General features: G+C 49.9%; 1 protein-coding gene across 1 annotated transcript in view; it reads left to right on the top strand.

Annotated features, from left to right (window-relative positions):
• Nucleotides 1-18,908, top strand: part of LOC147710832 (mRNA turnover protein 4 homolog) — a 50,373-nt gene extending 31,465 nt beyond the window's left edge. Inside the window, exons 4-8 of the mRNA XM_086921576.1 lie at nt 15,924-16,005; nt 16,793-16,860; nt 17,516-17,667; nt 17,984-18,060; nt 18,410-18,908. Coding sequence (XP_086777702.1) covers nt 15,924-16,005; nt 16,793-16,860; nt 17,516-17,667; nt 17,984-18,060; nt 18,410-18,553 — 523 coding nt within the window. The 3' untranslated portion in view covers nt 18,554-18,908. The remainder of the gene's footprint in view (nt 1-15,923; nt 16,006-16,792; nt 16,861-17,515; nt 17,668-17,983; nt 18,061-18,409) is intronic.
• The last annotated feature ends 2,502 nt before the right edge of the window (nt 18,909-21,410 follow it).

Raw genomic sequence — 21,410 nt, 5'->3', positions numbered from 1 at the left:
ATTGTACATGCGATTGGTATCCCTGATTGGTGCATTGGATTTACTGTCAGTCCCTAGTAAAGCGCACTAGATAGTGCCGGGGCTTGTAGATGCCAATACTGCTGGTGGGCCTGCAGCGCTGGTTGCGCCACCCACCGAAGCAGCCGTAAAGATGTGTCTGGGAACTGCGACCGCAGAACCCGCGTGCGGTCTCGTACTGTCACGCTAGCTGGGCAAGTGCACCCACTTGCCAGCCTCGACCCTTCCCTTGACTACATATTAGTCACCCCTATGGTAGGCCTGCGGGCAGGGTGCGTTGTAGGTGTAAGGTAGGACCAGCCCTGATGTGCGTGGCATGTCCTAGTAGTGACTTACAACCAAGACCGTATTTCACTATTGAAGGCTACCTGCTCCATTAGGCCAGACTGAGCTGCGAGAATTATTACACCCTATAATTCCCGCAGGCTCAAGGAGCATGGTAGCGAGTCATGTTTAGTATGCCTGAACTCAGGATGATAAAATATTTCTTGTAGTCAAGTTTATTTTAGTATCCTGGGTTTGCAAATGCTACTTTTAGAAAGTTAGCATTTGCTTGCTTAACCATTTCAGCCCGCCTCTGCTGGTAGGTGTATCTGACTGTCTGGGATGTGTGAGTGACAGGGCTGGAGGGATGACAGGGGGTGAATGCGCAGATTACACCTTAGTGGGAGGTAGGAGTGCCTCTTGACTCGAACTGTAGCTGTGCTCGGCCCCCACAATGCTGGCTCCACCCTCCTGGGGAGCGGCGGATGACTCTGCCGGCACCTGGCCCAGGAAGGGCGAAGCCCCATCAACAAGGTACTCTGGCGGCCCCTGTCCGCACAATGCTGGCTCCACCTCCTGTGGGGCGTCTGATGCGCCTGCCCCTCACACTGAAAGCAGAAGCCGGAGTACACCCACCGGGGTACTCAAGGACTGAGAGTGGCTATGCAAAGGCCCCCCTGGCCTGCGAGAACAAAAGAATTGGCCTATAAAAGAAGGAGCCCTGCTCCTTGAAAATTAGATCCGGTTTGGGCCACAGAAGGACTCTGCCCTACGAGAAGGACCGTGAGAGACAAGGAAGGGTGCTGACTCTTGCCTGTGTCTGGTGCCTTGCTGCTGAAGGAGAGGAAGAAGAAAAGATTACGAGAAGACTTTTGCTTTACTTTGTGCCAAACTCTGCTAAAGAGATCTCCAAGGGCTTGCAACTGAACTTGCCCCCTGACCAGCGTCCCAGGACCAGTGGACGCTACCCCCTTGGAAGAAAGCGACTGCGGGTGCTGACCATCGCCGCAGCACCTACGGAGGAATCTCCTCCAAGGCAACGACATCCACCTGACCACCGTGACCGGGGCCCAAAGCAACAGCGAGAGCAAAGTAAGGACCAGCCGCCGCTGGCCCGAACACTGTGACCGCAACTGCACCGGGAGCCCGAGAGCAAAGCGAAGGAGGACCCGTCCGGTCCGAGCTCTCGAGGTGACTGCCTAACGGGCAGCCACTCACCTGCAAAGACGGACAGTTGCCCTGTGAGAATCCGCAAGGTCGGTAGTCTGCCCGACAGCCCAGCTGTGAGTCCACAGCTGCACCGGCACTTGGCTGGGTACGTCCTGCACTTGGGGACCGTACTGCCACTTGCCACCGCCGCACAGCCGCCGCCTCCAGGGTCGGAGCGGACGACGAGGAGAGGACCCTGCCGCCACAGAACACCGCTGCCCCGGATGACGAGTGACCTGCTCGGCTGAAGAGCCGCAACGATCAGCGACCCCGGGAAGGCAACGCGACGTGGACCAGATCCCCTGGAAGCCGCCGGCTCCACAAGAACTTTTGTAAACACCGGCCTACGGGCCCTCAGAGAACTGCTATAAGAACTGTGGTAACCTGAACTGAGTAATTTGCAACCGTTATCGTAAAGTACGTTGACTGTATTCACAAGCCTGCTTAAAATCTATATAAAGATATATATTTTTACAGAATACAGTCTGGTCTCGTTGTGTGGTGGGTTGGTTGTAAAGGTGTACTATTGCAAGTGTTTAACCCTATGTGCCCCAAAGATTAGCCTACGACTGCTTAAGCCACACTACCTAGAGGGTAAACAGAGGTTGTCTGGAAGGTAACCCTCAGCCCTGACGAGGAAGAGAGTCCCTGCTTGTCGCTAGTGTTGCACTGCGCCAACTAGAGCCTCCCCCTTCCTACATTGGACGCAGCGGTGAGGATTTCGAATTTACACTTGCGATATCTATACCTGAGCTTCTGACCACTACACAAGGATTACGGTCCAGTTACTTAGCCACAGACTTTGCTTTTTGAATTTTACCGAAAGAAGATTCCGAGTGCGAAAGCCATGCCGGGCACGAAGAGCCTGGATGGAGCGGAGTCCACGACCTCCGAGGTGTTGGAGGTGGAGTGGGACCCCGCAAAACTGGATAAATATTCCAGGGATGAACTGAAGTTCTTTTGCAAGAAACTCAAGGTTCCGCACGCTGGTTGCAAAAACAAGACCCAGCTCTCCAAGGCCCTGAAAGCCTGGGGTGAGTCCAGAAAGACCCCGGAGGATCAAGACGCCCTCGCCGAGCAGAATGCAACGGAGGAGCAGAATGCACTTGGGGATCTGATCGACCTCGAAAGGCAAGACAGCGTGCACAGCTTTGGTAAAGGCCTGTCGCCAGAGGAGCTGGCGGACAGGAAGGAAACGAGGAATCACGAAAGGAAGCTGGCAGAATTGAAAATCCAGCTGGAGCTTGAAACGAAAAGAATGGCGCTGGAAGAGCGAAAGCACCAAATGGATTATGAAGTAAAAATGAGGGAGATAAGTCTCAAGGAGAGAGACTTGGATCGTCCTCCCTCTGGTGGCAGTGCATCGCCAGTGCAGGTAGTCAAGAGTGCACATCCCGAAGGACGTAGTTAAAGAGTTCTTTAAGGGGGATGACATAGGACAGTGGTTTAGGGCATACGAGGTGGCCATGTCCTCCCACCGGGTCCCTGACGAGGATTGGGGAGCGGGGTTGTGGGGAAGGTTCCTTAGTGAAGGGAGAGATACCTTGCTAGATTTGCCCGTTGAGAATCAGAGATCCTATGCCCACATGAAAGAAGCTTTAATGAACAGGTACGGGCTTACCCCTGAAATGCATAGACAAAAGTTTAGGGGATGTACTAAGCGGCCTGGGAATACGCATGTGGAGTATGTGACTTACTTTTGCAGAGCACTGGATGGTTGGGTGAAGGGTAGCAAAGTTAATGATTTTCAAGGTCTCTTTGATTTAATTGCATGGGAGCACTTGTCTGATCACTGTTTTCCTGAGTTACGCCAACACCTGATCGATAGCAAGCTGTCCAACCCGAGGAAGCTTGCTGAGGAGGCGGACCGCTGGCTCAGCACCAGGGTCCACAAGGGTCCCGTGGGAGACTCCGCCAAGAGTGGGCAGGGTCCCCAGCAGAAGAGTGGGGGGGACAAAGGGGGAAAACAGAAAGGGTTCCAAAAAGGCCCCCAAAGTAGTTCCCAAGGGAGCCCGCAGCAGGGTTCTCAGCCTCCCCCACCTCCGAAGCAGAATGGGGCCCCGACAGGTAAACCTGTTCCAAAGGGGCCCTTCAATTGTTTCAAATGTGGCGAGCCTGGGCACATATCCAGTGACCCCAAGTGTCGCCTGTTTGGAAAACCCGCACCCACTGGTGCTCCGCCCCGACAAGTGACTAGCGTTCACCTGGGAGAAGAAATGATGGTCCCGGGGGGTGGAGATCCCGTTCACATGACCCTAGTCTCGCTAGGAGACAGTGAGATGATCCCTACGAACTACCTGCCCTCTAACACTAAGAAATATGGGCAGGTGGTGATCATCAATGGTAAGGAAGCTGAGGCTCTTAGAGACACAGGAGCCAGTGTGACTGCAGTGAGGCAGCACCTGGTGTCTCAAGAGCAGGTTGTACCCCATGCCTACTGTAGGGTTATCAACGCTGATAATTCAGAGAGTCAGTGTCCGATGGCTCAAGTTCCCTTCGAGTGGGGGGGGGGTCTCTGGTACTCTACAGGTCTGTGTAAGGAAAACCATGCCTGTTGACTGTTTGCTAGGGAATGACTTGGAGCACTCCCCTTGGGAAAAGGTGGAGAAGACGACTCACCTGCGGATGGTGGGTCTGCCTGACTGGGCGTGCGTGACCACCCGGTCAATGGCAGCCAGTAGGGGTGATCAAGAGGTCCTGGGGCCTGAAGGAGAGGCCCAGGAACCGGCCTTAGGGAGAAGGCGCAGGGGGCGCGGGAAACCGGCTCCTGAAGTTCCCACGGTCCAGGAGGAAGCAGACCTTGAGGGGGATGCCCTGGAGCCTACAGGGGAACAGATCGCCGAACTGGGGGACCTGCCTGAGCTGACCCATTGGCAGCAAGAAGGAGGACCCTCCAGGGAGGAATTCTGCAGGGAGCAGAAAGAATGCCCTTCTCTCGTGGGTATGCGGCAGCAGGCTGCAGACCAGGCCAATGGTGTTCAGGCCAAAACACATTACGTGTACTGGGAGAACGACCTCCTGTATTCAGAGCCTAAGGCTGCTGAACCTGGGTCAGCCCGTGTGCTGGTGGTACCCCAGAAGTTCAGAGCCTTCCTACTGGGTCTGGCTCACGATGTGCCTTTAGCAGGACATTTGGGGATGGACAAGACCTATGACAGGCTTGTCACCCACTTTTACTGGCCCCGAATGCATAAGAGTTCAGACGCTCATTGCAGAACCTGTCCGACTTGCCAGGCAAGTGGGAAGACCGGAGGGAAGAACAAGGCTCCCCTCCAACCCTTCCCTGTGGTCGGTACGCCATTCCAGCGAGTGGGTATTGACATCGTTGGGCCTCTGGACCCCAAGACAGCCATGGGCAACAGGTTCATCCTGGTCTTGGTGGATCATGCCACCCGGTACCCTGAAGCCATCCCTCTGAGGACGGTGACGGCCCCCGTGGTGGGACGTGCACTGATGGGAATTTTCTCACGAGTGGGATTCCCTCTAGAGGTGGTGAGCGACAGGGGGACCAATTTCATATCCAAGTATATGAAGTCCCTTTGGCAAGAGTGTGGCGTAACGTATAAGTTCACCACGCCTTACCATCCCCAAGGTAACGGGTTGGTTGAGAGATTCAACCGAACCCTAAAAGGCATGATCATGGGCCTGGAAGGTCCGATGAGGCGTAAGTGGGACGTCCTCTTACCATGCCTACTCTTTGCATATCGCGAGGTGCCACAGAAGTCCCTAGGGTTCAGCCCCTTTGAACTACTGTACGGCCACCCCGTGAGAGGACCGCTGAGTTTGGTAAAGGAAGGCTGGGAGCAATCTCCCAGGAAACCTCCCCAGAATGTATATAGCTACATGCTGGCCTTCAGAAACCAAACCAGACGCTTCAGACAACTTGCCGAGGCAAATCTGGAAGCGAGCCAGGAAGAAATGAAGCGGTGGTACGATCAGAATGCCACTCTGGTCGAGCTTCAGCCTGGACAAGAGGTGTATGTCCTGGCCCCAGTGGAGCCCTGTGCCCTTCAAGATAAGTGGACAGGCCCATTTGAGGTTGTGGAGCGCAAGAGCCCCGTGACATACTTGGTGGACATGAAGACGCCCAGGAACCCTTTGCGGGTCCTACATGTCAACCGCCTCAAGCCCCACTTGCGAAGGTCCGAAGTGGGCATGTTGTTGGCAACCGATGACGGAATGGAGGAGGAGTCGGAGCCTCTTCCTGACCTCTTGGTGGCCTGTGAGAAAGATGGGTCAGTGGATGGAGTTCACCTCTCACCCACCCTGACCGCCGAACAACAGGGGGACTGCCGCCAGTTGCTGGGGCAGTTTCCAGATTTGTTCTCCCTGGTTCCGAGTGTCACAGATTGGTGCGTCCATGATGTGGACACTGGAGACAGCTTACCTGTGAAGCATAAGGCTTACAGGGTGACTGACAGGGTCCGGGCCTGCATCAAGGAGGAGGTCTCCAAGATGCTTGCCCTCGGGGTGGTTGTCTTCCAGCAGTCCTTGGTCCAGCCCCGTGGTCTTGGTTCCGAAGGCTGCTGCGCCGGGAGCCACACCCGAACTCCGGTTCTGTGTGGACTACAGAGGACTCAATTCAGTCACGAAGACTGACGCGCACCCCATCCCCAGAGCTGATGAGCTCATTGATCGGCTGGGGGCTGCTAAGTTCCTTAGTACGTTTGATTTGACGTCTGGGTACTGGCAGATCGCCTTGACCGATGGGGCAAAGGAGAGGTCGGCATTCTCCACACCAGATGGGCATTTCCAGTTCCGGGTTATGCCATTTGGAATGAAGAATGCCCCTGCCACCTTTCAGAGATTGGTCAACCAGGTGTTGGCTGGACTGGACGAGTTCAGTGCCGCCTACCTGGATGACATCGCGGTGTTCAGTGGCACCTGGCCAGAACACCTGCGACACCTCTGGGAAGTGTTGATGGCCCTGCGCAGAGCAGGCCTCACAATCAAGGCAAGCAAGTGCCAGATTGGGCAGGGTTCAGTGGTGTACTTGGGACACCAAGTTGGGAGTGGCAAGGTAGCACCCTTGCAGCCCAAAATTGAGACCATCCTGGCTTGGGAACCCCCCAAGACCCAGACTGCAGTGAGAGCCTTCCTGGGGCTCACTGGGTATTACAGGAGGTTTGTCAAGGGTTATGGCACGATCGTGACCCCCTTGACAGAGCTGACTTCGAAGAAGCAGCCCAGGAATGTGATTTGGACTGACACCTGTCAGAAGGCTTTTGACACCCTGAAGACTGCCATGTGCACGGCGCCCGTGCTCTTGGCCCCGGATTTCTCCAAAGAATTCATAGTGCAAACAGACGCTTCAGAGCATGGTGTAGGGGCTGTTCTTTCACAGATGACTGAGGAGGGCTTTGACCAACCCGTAGCCTTCATAAGTAGGAGGTTACTTCCACGGGAAAGTAGGTGGAGTGCAATAGAGCGTGAAGCATTTGCTGTGGTCTGGGCGCTGAAGAAGCTAAGACCCTACTTGTTTGGGTCTCACTTCCGAGTTCAGACGGACCACAGGCCCCTCAGATGGTTGATGCAAATGAGGGGTGAGAACCCGAAACTGTTGAGGTGGTCCATTTCTCTACAGAGTATGGACTTTACGGTGGAACACCGCCCTGGCACCGATCACGCCAACGCTGACGGTCTGTCCAGATTTTTCCGCCTTAGTGATGTGGAACTCCCTGGGGAAGGGTAGTTCCCCCCACATTTCAGCTGGAGGGGACACATGTTAGACCTGGCACCTTGGCGTGAGTCTCCCTTCCACTTTTTGCTGATGTGCCTCCGATGTTTTGCTGGTTTTCCGATACTCAGGGCACTGCGCCACGGCTGACCCGTGCCGCAGTGCAAGTGCTCCCTACTGTAAATTGTACATGCGATTGGTATCCCTGATTGGTGCATTGGATTTACTGTCAGTCCCTAGTAAAGCGCACTAGAGAGTGCCGGGGCTTGTAGATGCCAATACTGCTGGTGGGCCTGCAGCGCTGGTTGCGCCACCCACCGAAGCAGCCGTAAAGATGTGTCTGGGAACTGCGACCGCAGAACCCGCGTGCGGTCTCGTACTGTCACGCTAGCTGGGCAAGTGCACCCACTTGCCAGCCTCGACCCTTCCCTTGACTACATATTAGTCACCCCTATGGTAGGCCTGCGGGCAGGGTGCGTTGTAGGTGTAAGGTAGGACCAGCCCTGATGTGCGTGGCATGTCCTAGTAGTGACTTACAACCAAGACCGTATTTCACTATTGAAGGCTACCTGCTCCATTAGGCCAGACTGAGCTGCGAGAATTATTACACCCTATAATTCCCGCAGGCTCAAGGAGCATGGTAGCGAGTCATGTTTAGTATGCCTGAACTCAGGATGATAAAATATTTCTTGTAGTCAAGTTTATTTTAGTATCCTGGGTTTGCAAATGCTACTTTTAGAAAGTTAGCATTTGCTTGCTTAACCATTTCAGCCCGCCTCTGCTGGTATGTGTATCTGACTGTCTGGGATGTGTGAGTGACAGGGCTGGAGGGATGACAGGGGGTGAATGCGCAGATTACACCTTAGTGGGAGGTAGGAGTGCCTCTTGACTCGAACTGTAGCTGTGCTCGGCCCCCACAATGCTGGCTCCACCCTCCTGGGGAGCGGCGGATGACTCTGCCGGCACCTGGCCCAGGAAGGGCGAAGCCCCATCAACAAGGTACTCTGGCGGCCCCTGTCCGCACAATGCTGGCTCCACCTCCAGTGGGGCGTCTGATGCGCCTGCCCCTCACACTGAAAGCAGAAGCCGGAGTACACCCACCGGGGTACTCAAGGACTGAGAGTGGCTATGCAAAGGCCCCCCTGGCCTGCGAGAACAAAAGAATTGGCCTATAAAAGAAGGAGCCCTGCTCCTTGAAAATTAGATCCGGTTTGGGCCACAGAAGGACTCTGCCCTACGAGAAGGACCGTGAGAGACAAGGAAGGGTGCTGACTCTTGCCTGTGTCTGGTGCCTTGCTGCTGAAGGAGAGGAAGAAGAAAAGATTACGAGAAGACTTTTGCTTTACTTTGTGCCAAACTCTGCTAAAGAGATCTCCAAGGGCTTGCAACTGAACTTGCCCCCTGACCAGCGTCCCAGGACCAGTGGACGCTACCCCCTTGGAAGAAAGCGACTGCGGGTGCTGACCATCGCCGCAGCACCGACGGAGGAATCTCCTCCAAGGCAACGACATCCACCTGACCACCGTGACCGGGGCCCAAAGCAACAGCGAGAGCAAAGTAAGGACCAGCCGCCGCTGGCCCGAACACCGTGACCGCAACTGCACCGGGAGCCCGAGAGCAAAGCGAAGGAGGACCCGTCCGGTCCGAGCTCTTGAGGTGACTGCCTAACGGGCAGCCACTCACCTGCAAAGACGGACAGTTGCCCTGTGAGAATCCGCAAGGTCGGTAGTCTGCCCGACAGCCCAGCTGTGAGTCCACAGCTGCACCGGCACTTGGCTGGGTACGTCCTGCACTTGGGGACCGTACTGCCACTTGCCACCGCCGCACAGCCCCCGCCTCCAGGGTCGGAGCGGACGACGAGGAGAGGACCTTGCCGCCACAGAACACCGCTGCCCCGGATGACGAGTGACCTGCTCGGCTGAAGAGCCGCAACGATCAGCGACCCCAGGAAGGCAACGCGACGTGGGACAGATCCCCTGGAAGCCGCCGGCTCCACAAGAACTTTTGTTACCACCGGCCTACGGGCCCTCAGAGAACTGCTATAAGGACTGTGGTAACCTGAACTGAGTAATTTGCAACCGTTATCGTAAAGTACGTTGACTGTATTCACAAGCCTGCTTAAAATCTATATAAAGATATATATTTTTACAGAATACAGTCTGGTCTCGTTGTGTGGTGGGTTGGTTGTAAAGGTGTACTATTGCAAGTGTTTAACCCTATGTGCCCCAAAGATTAGCCTACGACTGCTTAAGCCACACTACCTAGAGGGTAAGCAGAGGTTGTCTGGAAGGTAACCCTCAGCCCTGACGAGGAAGAGAGAGTCCCTGCTTGTCGCTAGTGTTGCACTGCGCCAACTAGAGCCTCCCCCTTCCTACAGTATTGTATCAGATAACTCTACAATGAATTAACACTCTTTTCCTATGTTTATATGGACATATCGATAAATTGTGGTATTTATGACCAAATGAATTTTTTTTACATTTCTGTCTGTATTTATCCATATTTATTTTTGGGTCACTTTTTCTGTTTTTATCCACATTTATTTGTGTTGCAAGCAGAAGAAGACGCAGCTAGTATTTTTCCACATTTATTTAATTAGACAATGCACACTGGAACTCGGTTGTTATAGGTTTCGATCTATCTATCTATCTATCTATCTATCTATCTATCTATCTATCTATCTATTTATCTATATATATATATATCAAATTAAATAAACAAACAATACTTAAACTTGAAAACTTTACCATTGAAGTACAAGAAAATGTGTATTTCAAGAGACTTTGAGGACATTGGGGCTCTTTCTGGTTGTATTTTGCCTCTATGCCGTTTGGCCTCCGGACATTAGTTCAGTACAGACTGAGGGAGTCCCTAAGTCCTAGTTATCGATATGGTCTGTAAAGTTTAACCCCGGTTAGGACTTCTGATCTACAACTTTATCAACTCTTAACACCTTCACTTCATAGCAAAAGTAGTCCAGGTAACAGCGTGCAAGTGGCTTCTTGGCGCTTGTACCCGTTACATGAGCCGGCATTTCCCTTTAGGTGATTTCCCCAGAATCACAGGATGGGTAAGTAAACAAGACTCAAATTGTACTTTAATTCCTCCCATTTCTTCATATTTATCATGTTCATCTTGAATGGAGACCTTTTTCTTGGGGAGGGTTTTTTTCTCAAAGAAAATAATGTTTTTGTTTTACATCATTGTGCATTTTTGCCTGTTTTGTATAGCGTGCACCGAAGGCATTGAAGCGCTTGACATGAGCGCCAGTCTGATTACACAAGATCACTCTAATTTCTACATGCACCGGTAAATCGTTATTTGCCCAGGATCACAGGATGGTGAGCAGACGCCGAGATTTGGGCCTGGTTACTCACTTCAAGATAAATAGAAGTGCTGCCCGTGAAGGCCCAGTCTAAGAGACTTAACCAAATGAGAGAGCCCCGCTTGCCTACGATTTTGCCGGGCAAGGAATGGGGGCAAATATATTTTTCTCTGCTCCATACTATATAAATATTTATATAAAAAGAAGAAAATGGTTTTAACAACCTGGAAATACGTGTAAGCATTACATTGCATTTTATTGTAAAAGAGTGACAGATGCATTCAAATGACCATCCTAGTCTTCAAATAACCCTTTAAAGCAAATAGAACAGAATGATTTTCACTCCGGGGGCACTGAGTGCTAAATGAAGGACTGGGCGAACACAAGGTGGTATTTCAGGTTTGGAAGGGGAAAGCATATTTTCCCACTTTCGATCATGTAAACACAGCTATGTAGAACAAATCAATTTTAATTATTTTTTTATTGTGCTGCTGCCGTTTGTACAAGGAGGCGTCCCTCTTGCACAAGCTGCTAGCGTGGTACAAATCCATCCAGTCAATTTCTGAACCAGTGCAACGTTTGTCTACAGTACACCCCTTCTTTTCAAAGGCCTTTCTGAAGATGGGCGCTCTGAAGTTTTCTGTCTCTGGGTGGGGTCTGTTCCAGGCTGGGTTAAGAGGTGCCCCTGAGCCCAGGCTTTGCTCCCCGTCCTTGTATTTGTTACTGCTGAATTTTGATTGGCTTCCTTATGTTGGTATTTTATGCAATGGCGGATGCTTGTATGAAACCCAGTGGGGGCCCATTTCTGTAGAACTCTCGAATTTTCGTTCCAGAAGGCCTTATGCCTCTGGAACGAAGGCCTCCTCGTATCGCTCTGTGCCCCCTACAGTCGACTTTGAGAATTGCCCAGTTTGGAAGTTTCCAAAGTGTCCTTTACTTGGCCGTGACATCATTATGCAGAATGCATAATGCTATGTAAAGCGCCACGTGTCACACTGGAAGCACTTCAGGGCTCTCTACTGTCCTCCTTGGGCAGTGAATTCAACACTTTAAAAAACAATAACCTTTTCTAAAGTGCCTCTCACTTCAGTTTGTGAGGTCTGCAGCATGTGTCGTATAAACCCAAATTTATAACACGCCATTTACCGACCTCGGAAGAATGAAAGGCTGGGTTGTGAAGTTGTGTTGTGCTGATCTCGCCAGATGTCAACAGCGAGCTCTTAACTGGCTGAGCTTCCAGTTGGAACTGTGGGTCAGGGTGATGAGGCAGTCTAAGTCCTGTATGTTTGTGGCTAATAGTAAGCGCAACATGTTTGTGTATTAAAAGCACTACAGGCAAGTATAAATGCCAAGTGTAACAAGGCATTCCTTCACCTCTTGGCGCTTTGTTGTGTGGTGTGTTCATTCTTACACCTGTGCCTGTAGGTGAAGTGGTGTTAGGTGCTGTCTGCAGGTACCTCTGAAGTAGTCACTGTAGTCAGGTTTTCGCTGAACGGAATCCATTTACTCGACTCTTAAAAGAAACTAGGCCATCCAGGTCGAACGAGGAAGAGCATGAGGTGTAACGGCCAGAGCTGCTGGTTTTTGGGCAGGGGGATTTAGTTTTGAATCTCGGCGCCGGCTCAACATACTGTGATTCTGGGCAAATCACTTATTCTCCCTTTGCCTAAATATAAAAAATGTTGATAGTCTTGCTTAATGTAACTGGTGCTCACGTAAAGCATTACAATACCGTTCAGCCGAGTTCACACTATGTAAAACTAAAAAGATAAGCCCTACTACTTAAACATTTTTTAGTGAGTCAGAGCAGCACCCTGCATTAACAATGTTGGCACAGTCACTGTAATAATGACCTTTTCCCTCCTCGTATCACTCCGTGCCCCCTGCACTCGATTTTGCGAATTGCCCCATTTGAAAGTTTCCAAAGTGTCCTTTACTTGGCCATAACATCACTATGCCAGACACTGTGATGGCCAATGCCTACGCTGTGATTTTAGTCTGTCCTCGGGTCCCCTCCCTACTTACCCATGGTGCCCTCTCCTTTTCAGCGATCTCCACAGGCACCGAGTCCAGAGAAAGAGACAGCTAATTACTGCCTAAACAGCCGAGAGTGTGTATTAAAAACCTCTGATAAGCGCTCCTGGACTGCTGCTGTCAGGGTGGTGCTTTAGATGGAAGAATAGTGTGTAGGAGAATCTGTAACTGTTTCAAATTTCTTTCTGCGGCCCCTGTGAACTTCAGACACTGATAGACGGTTTGTCAGTATTTTTCCGTGTCTATTTATAACTACAGACCAAGGAAAAAATGTTTTCCGTCTGTATTTGTGTATAAATCGGTTTAAACGGAAAACCGGGAGTCCTATTTATAATCATAAATGTCTGTCTAAATTTTAATGAGTTACACTGAGCAATGATATAAACTAGATGAGTTTTTTAGTCATTCCAAGATGGCCGACATGTAAATAACGCACGTATTAACTGCATCTGGTCCTTTCACGGTTTCCATTCATTGGCACGAACCAATGAATGTCATTTTTGTTAAAAAGCCCGGAGTTGCGGGCCGTCACTGACACAGACGAAGGCCAGGTGGCTGAAACGCGTTTGTCAGTGCTTCTTCAATTCGAGTGGCATGGAACAATACATTTCTGAAAAGCTAAAGCCTGAGTGCGCTTTGTTGTTTTTGGACTGCTGGTGCGATTTGCTGCATGGGATCGCCCCCGTGAGCTGCGACACCCGCCGTGTTGAGAGCAAGCTACTGGGCGGTAATCGTGTATGACATATAAAAATAATGGGTTGGAGGCATGATGTATAAAATTCTCCTCAAATTGACTGACGTAGATTCATGCCAAGCTAGGCTCATAAGTTGTCCCCATTGAGATGCCGGAGGCCTGGAAGTATAGCTGATTCCGGTGACCAAACAAGTTCCTAGTGGAAGCCAATTCGATGCATTTGAGAACAAAAGATGGAGGTGGCATAGAACCACTGGCGTGCCCCAAGTGCACGTGCTGCTGCCACCAGCGTGGTATCTTGGGTAATGCTGGTGTGTAGTGATTCAATGTCCGTAGTAACCAGGAATTGATTAGATTGATCATGTTCCAAAGATTCTAAAATAGTGAGGATATTGGTGGTATCCTGCACAAAGGACGGTTGATTGATCAGTCTCCTTCAAAAAGAAATCAGCAAACTGTGACGGGTTCCAGCAGTGATTGGGTACCCGACAGAATCGGGCATCCAGGGGGTGGATGTTGGGCCTTATGAATTTTAGTCCGAATGTAAAATGCTGGAGTTCTTGGTTTAGAACTAATAAGGAACTCTGCTACTTTGTGGGTTATCCATTTCTTTTCTTTGGCATCTGCAACCATTGCCCTGATTGCCTTGAAGTTCACCAGTGGTGTCTGTCATAATTGGTGTATAATTAGAATGTATTCAAGAGTCTCAGTACCTCGGTTTCATAGTCTTTACAGTTGAGTACTACAATCGTGTCAGCTTTGTTTTAAAACATTGTATTTGCTTACAAAGATTTAATAGCTTCCCAGTCAGTTCTGCTCTGCTCATGTTCGGGAATGTTTGCTGGCCATGCGACTGTTCCAAACTAGAGATATCCTTATGTACTTGTTGTTCAAACACTGACTTCTGGGCCCAACGATGAGTTGGGGGTGGGCTGACAGAAAACCGAGGGACGGTGTAAATTGGTGGAAAATATTGATGGGGGAATCCTGTGTTTTGTCCTAAAAAAACTTATGTAGACTGAGTTTCCGCATCATTAAAAAAAATTCCATCCTAAATTTCAACGCATAGTGTTTCTGGGTTGGCACATAACTCGGGCCTTTATTGAGAACATGCAGCTCAGCTGGTGTTAGCTAGTGATCAGAGAGGTATACTACTATGTTTACTGGGGTGCCCTCCCCCTGCTGCCTGTTATCCTCGGGGAATAGGACTGCCATGATTGATCCTGACGTCCCCTGCCTTTTGCTCTCTGGCTTCCCCACGGATGCCTCGTTGGTTTTGGCCTAAAAAAGATGTCCCAGGATGCTTGTTTCCGGTCCAGGGAGGGCTTGGCATTTCGTACTGGACTGTTTCCTATCACGAGTAGGGTCAAGACTGATTTGCATATCGTTGGGTCGAAACTGGGTGAAATAGTGAGCAAAAAAAACGATTGATTAAACCCAGATCTGTTGACTGGGGGGTGAGTAGTTGAAAAGTTTTAGCACTCTATCCATCTTGTTTTGTTTGCTATTGTTAACCCTTTCTATGCTGATGACGGAACCGCTCCGTCATCAGCTGCGGTGGCGCTGTGCAGATGACGGAGCGGTTCCGTCATGGCCCTGCCGCCGCGCCTGCGCAGCGCGTTCTATTGAGCGGGCGGGGCCATGACGGAACCGCTCTGTCATGAGCACAGCCCAACCGCGGCTGATGACTGAGCGGTTCCGGCATCAGCATGCAATAGCCGCCGCAGCGATGAGGTTAAAGCGCCTGACCGCACAAACAAAGATGCAGAAGCCCCTCCTGGGCTTTGCAGAGTTCTAAGCTAAATTTGTTAATTTCCTTTGCTGTTAACTGTCATTAACTGACATGAGCTGTCAGGCTAACTCTTCTGACCAACTGGTGTTGTTGAATGAACCTGTTCTACTACCTAACAGACCCTGGATTTGTTATTGTTTCAACACAATCCATGGCAGTGGATGGGGAAAGGAAACTACTGGGGGTGCACACGTGCTTGAGTAAGGATGGGGGCAAATATCACACTCCACTAATTTAAAACTGGGCTTACAAACTCTGATTGTAACAGCGGCAGACAGCTTCCAGTTCAGGGAACTTTACATTTGTAGATGAACTCGACATGGCCTGTTTCCCAAATTCATACCCTGAGGTGCATTAACCTCATAGATGCTATTAAACATTCCTCCCCAGTGCTGCGCTGTCCATTGGAACTAGTGCTGATTGGACGTCCAATGGTCGTGCGCAGCACTGGGGAGGTAGTGCTGCCGTCGGCCAATGCACCGAGGCAGCACTTAAGGGGTTAAGGATCTAGCATCATCCTTATTGGAGGGGATGTTTCTTCCAAGGGGATGTTTCTTCCAACCCATTTGGCTCTAACTTTAAGGAAAGCATCGATCATTAAAAGTGACAGCATTTGCAAAACACAAACGTGTGGAGTTGAATAAAAAGTACTCTTTTAATACCAGCACACCCATGAGCACATCAGATTGTTTCATTCTTTAAATATCCCTATGCCATAGTGAGCGTGTAAACAGTGAAATGGGACAGTATCGCATTGTTAAAGGGTCTTATTTGCTCTAGTAAATCCCTAACCCCCATCTTGCGTCCTCTCGTACACCTACAAATACAATGCAAGTTTATCATGGGCTACAAATACAATGCAAGTTTATCATAGGTGGCCTTCATAACTGGTGTCTTTTCTCCTTTTTAGCATTTTCTTTGGGAAGAACAAAGTGATGATGGTGGCACTGGGAAAGGGTCCGACGGACGAGTACAAAGACAATCTGCACAAAGTGAGTGCTGCATCCCTACCACATAGTGATTGCACTGCTTTCCACACCGCAAGTGTCACCCTTTCCTAGGAGGTTGAGTTAGTTCACCAGCATCACCTGCTAGTGCTCCTGCGGAGTGTGAATGAGTAGTGTGGTCAGATGTATTTCACCTCATCCAACCGTTGCAGCGACAGTGTGTGTTCATATGTTTAGGTCAGTGAGTTCCTTTACCTGTGCATGAGTGTCTGGTCACTGCATCCTCGCTGTTGGGTAGCGGGCGAGGTTGCTGCACAACCCTAGACTATAGGGACAGGGTGGTTTATTCACAAAGCTACCACATGAAGCAATACATAAAAGGAACAACAAGCGTTCAAAGCAAATGTTCTGCTGATTTGGGGGAAAAGGCTAGTGCTTGAACAGCCAGTGGAGAAGTAATTGGGAATCTAACTGTTTTAAGGACCGGGGAGTATAGTACGGAAATCTTAGAAGCCAGCTTTGCAGTCTGTGCTCTTGTAAATGTTGCCTCATATTGGACTGCCAGAGCTTTGACGGATATCTTTGCATGGCTATGCCTATGAAACTCAGTAAAACACTGCAGTGTTTCTTCAAGTACATTTCATATTCTGACTACTAATGAACATCTGCACAGGTGTACACTGGTACAGAGATCATGTGCTAGATAACATGGAGTTAAAAGTTGAGCAGTTTTGGATACCACCGTGCTTTGGGGATCCATTAGAGGTCAACTTGTGTTGGATGGTGCGCCTGCAGGCTGACTTTATTTTTGTTGTTTTTTTTCTCCCTAAAGCTGAGCAAGTGCCTGCGAGGGGAAGTGGGTCTCTTATTCACAAATCGCACAAGGGAAGAAGTGAAAGAGTAAGTACAGCCCTCCCCACCACTTGCAGCCAGCCGCCATCTCCAGTGAGGGAGAATGGCACTGTATCCCTTGGACATTAGCTGCAGGTTCCCTGTTGCCTTGTTTGCTACAGAGGTCCACCATCCCATATAAATTATCTTGTCTGTCAAGAAACTCTTTCTCCCCCCCCCCCCCCCCCCCCCCCCCCCCCCGACCTTGTTTGCCAGTGAGGTAATTTTACTCTACTTCCCATCTCGTTTCCGATGTAGGTCACCAAGCTCCATAGTCCCTCTTTCTTACCACCCCTCAAGCCGTGGCCTTTTCCTGCTGAAGTTCATCCTGTTCCTCCTGTGTATTTGTCTGGAACAGTTGTGTCTGGCTCCGGCCACTTAAGTCTTCCACCAGAAGTTCCTATTTGTTGTCCTTTGGCTTTTTGTGCCTGAGCCTTATCTTCTCCCCATTGGGGCTGTTGCTTAGGCAGCACATTTGTGGCCTCCTCTTCAGAGGAGGACCATATTTCCCACTCTGGCCTTTTCTGTCATTTGTTCTTCTTTCTCTATGGCTTTGACTGTTATACACACCCTTCTTCTGTTGCCTTTGGCATTCTTCTCAATTCCCTGCCCGCCAACCCTTCCTCAATGTACATGATTAAGTATGGTTCCTATTCATTCACAGATGGTTTAATCAATTCAGAGAGACTGACTTTGCTCGAGCCGGGAACAAAGCCATGTTTGATGTGACTCTAGATGAAGGTCCGCTGGAGCAGTTCTCCCACTCCATGGAGCCACAGCTACGGCAGCTAGGTCTGCCAACTGCTTTGAAGAAGGGTGAGTTCAGAGAGCTAGTATGAGGCATCCGGTTGCATGCCGATAGTGAACAGGATGGGAAAGGAGGATTGGTGTGCAAAGGCTGTATGGATTTTTTTTACATTTGTTTTTCCCTCTAAAGGTAAATTCACTTTGGTGCACTTGGTGACCCACTCTCTGCCTCAAAGAACCCTTCTCAAGCTGCAGGTGGTTGGAGGAGGAGGAGGAGGAGGAGGAGGAGGTGGTGGTGGTTGACTATTGATGGGCAGGGTTTGTGGGACCAACCACCAAGACTAGATCTTCCCTCAGTAACTGCAAATCTGTATCTGCCTTCCAGGTGTAATAACACTGCTGTCAGATTATGAAGTATGCAAAGAAGGTGACGTGCTGACCCCTGAACAGGCTCGCATTCTGGTAAGTTGTATGGGGGTGGCATCACTTGACACTGCCAAATATGCTACTTATCTGCAGGGTTATAATGATAACATCTGAGTGCTGTATCTTTTAGGTTGCTGAAATAATGTGAGAGCAGGGTTGATCTGCACATAGGCCAGAGTCGCACTAAGGTGGCTGTAATTTTGTGGAGATGAGGCAAAGGTGTTGAGGCCAATAAAGCTGTAGGAGCAGTGGGAAAGTGGGAAATTGTATGTAGGCCAGCTGATTGGGGTGGTTGGAGTCTCTGGTGACAATGGGACTGCAAGTGTTGCAAATGGAGAGGTCCGATTGAGACCCTGTTAAAACCAGTTTATATTTCTCTGTGCAGAAGCTCTTGGGCTACGAGATGGCAGAGTTCAATGTTTCCATCAAGTGCATGTGGAGCTCTGAAAGCGGGGAGTTTCAGCAGTTAGAGGAAGAGTCAAAGGAGAAGGCAGCAACAGATGAAGAGGACATGGCGGATGAAGACTGAACAGTTCTAGCGACATCCGAGCTGCAGAACTTTCTTAAATGCTGTCGATACCACTGGCCTGAAGGCGGTGAACAGATAGGACTGATGGTGTATCGAGGTTGTTCTGTCGCAGAGACAGAACATGTTTGTTTCGGACACCCAAAAAAGCCTATTTCCATCTCTGGAAGTGCTGCTGCTGAATAAACAGTCTGCTACATGTCCACAGTTACCAGTCTCATTCCCGGTGTTGTGAGTACCAAGCAGTGTCCACAGGAGCTGCAGAATCAACTTTCAGAGGAGGAGAGAACTTTTGTGCAGTTAAGGAATTCCTGCAGGAGTTTGGCCTTGCTCAGCAATAAATTTTATATATAAAGAATCCTGTTCTCTTTTTGTGAATTCAAGTCATGTGCTTGGGGTGATCTGGGGTCTTGGAGGCGCTGCATCATCTGAAGGTACATTTGCATTTAAAGTTTGTCGCACAGACAGTGTGATTCTTGCAAAACGACTCCTGCGTGTGCTCCATCTGATTAGAGGTAGGAGGAACCTACTAGATTCCACCTGTAGGGTTCTCCTTCTCCTAGAGCTATGGAAGGCAGCATCTCAAGTGCTGTCCTAGCTGAGGCATTGGTTAACTGCCAGAGGAGGCTTGGCTCTATTGGCAGCTATGCAATGGGAACAACAAAACAGTTTTACATGCACCCACTGTTCACTGAATCCTGCAGAGTACTGTCCTTTTCTACACCCACCAGTCTTTCTCTGTGAAGGTTTTTGATCCTGGAATCCTGCTGCTGCCAAAACACCACAAGCAGTCTGTCCCCTAGCTGCTTAAAAAGGCATACACTTTGCTACGGTATTTCTTGGTGTAGAGATTCCAGAGTATGGAAACTGTAAAGATGAGTAGTCTACAGAAGCTCTTCATGCCGTTATTTCATCGAGGTGTAAACAGGAGAATAACACTTGCGTGATGGTTTGAGGCTTTGGACTGCTTCTAGTGGGATTAAAAAGAATTGCGTAATAACACACCCTGAATTAAAAAAACTGTTTCAAACGGTAAAATGCAAGTTGCTTATACACAATTTAAATGGTTTATAATTTGCTGCATTATTCCAGTATATTGAAAGTGAACTTGGCCTCTTCCCCACTTAGTGCCACACCTCCTCTAATCAGGCCCAATGAGAATACATCCCTCTCCTGCTCTGAACAGTATGCTAGCACAGGCGGTGCTTAAGATGTGAGTGGAGATCCCTCGAGGAATGGTGCTATCGTTGTAGGAGAGTAGGTCCTATGGTCACCTCACTTCTTGCTTTTTGCTTCACTGGTTTTCGACTTGGATGTGACTGTGGACCTGCTAATCAGAACCACAGCCCTGCTGTTCTCTCTCTAAATTCACACCATGTACTTTAGGTACATCACCAATTATGATTTGGGTCACTCTTGTGAGTCCCTGTACAGTGTACTATAGGTACCCAGGGTATAGGTGCACCCAAGGCCTACCAGGGGCTGCAGCATATCTTTTGCCACCCCTGGCTGGCCATCCAAACTGACACAACTGGCTGATCACTCAGCTGGGGCAAGGTCGTGTAATCACCCTTTGCTTAGATATAGTATACCTAACATTATATCTAGACACATATACACCTATAAGTCACTCCTATGGCAGGCCTTAACAATCCTGGAGGCAGAGTGCTTGGTTTTATGTGAGATGGTGCTCTACCATGAGCTGAGCCTGTCTGCAGCTTTCGGAACCATGTCCTTGTAGCTGTTCTAGGACATTGCCATACCATATACTCTTAAGTGCATTATGAACCTCGCGGTTAAATGCTAACTCTGGTTTTGCAGCGTGAATCTTTCTGGATTCACTATGCTGTGCATATTCCGCGGTCTTGTGGTTGGGTCCGGATTCGTAGTCTTTTCTCTCTTTTTTTTTTTTTTTTTTTTTTTTGTGGCCCAGGTGGGCGTCGGCGTCACCCTTCCTTGGGTGTATTTCCGGTGACGTCGGCATGCTTCCTGCGGAAGCTCCCATCCCTGGGCGCCATCTTCAGATTCTTTTTTCCGCGGTCGGGTCTGGATCGTTCCCGTTGGGCTCCAGACATTTTTGGAGAAAGTACTGCAAAGCGAGAAGTTCGAGAAGAAATTAAAAGAAGAAGACCAAGGAAGACTTCGCAGACCATTGGCGAAGAGAGAAGGAGGAGAGAACGTCGAACTTCGACGATCATCGACGGCCACGCGGTCAGGGAAGCCTGAAACGCTCGAGGATGGACAACACGCCGTTCAAGTTCTGCCCGAATTGCAGACACAAGTACGCGCAGAAAGATCAGCACCCGGTGTGCAACCTTTGCCTACCGGTGGACCACAGAACCGAAGACTGCAACGCCTGCTCCGTCTTCGCCGCGAAGACCCTTCGTGTGAGGAAGAGCCAGAGGGTAGCACACGCCACCCTCGGAGGAAAAGCCCCGACGCCTTCGCTGTACGACCTGGGGATGTCCTCAGAGGAAGAGGACAACGCTGCCGCCGAACACGACAGCTACACGGTCGTATACGCTTTGGAATACTACCCCCTTGCCAGTTCTGGCGACGGGGGTAGCATTCTACCCTCTTAGAGGGAGAAGAGGTGTTACTTCCATTAATCCCAGTTAAAGTTAACTAAAGTCTCAGCATCACAAAATGGATACTGCTGCCACTGACACAAGTCTGACCTCCTGCTGCTGTGAGTCCTTCCATCGAGGGAGGCTTGGACAATAGGTTTCCTGTCTTGGGAGGTGCTAGCACCAACCCAGATAGGCTATAGTGTATTGGGGCAGGGAGGGCTGAATCAAATGAGACACTGCCTGGGGCACACAAGGTGTAACATGCATATCCCATGCATAGTCCAGTTCAA

The sequence above is a fragment of the Lissotriton vulgaris genome, chromosome 5, assembly GCF_964263255.1.
Source record: "Lissotriton vulgaris chromosome 5, aLisVul1.2, whole genome shotgun sequence".
Taxonomy (NCBI): Eukaryota; Metazoa; Chordata; class Amphibia; order Caudata; family Salamandridae; genus Lissotriton; species Lissotriton vulgaris.
This window is presented reverse-complemented; position numbering and strand designations above follow the sequence as displayed.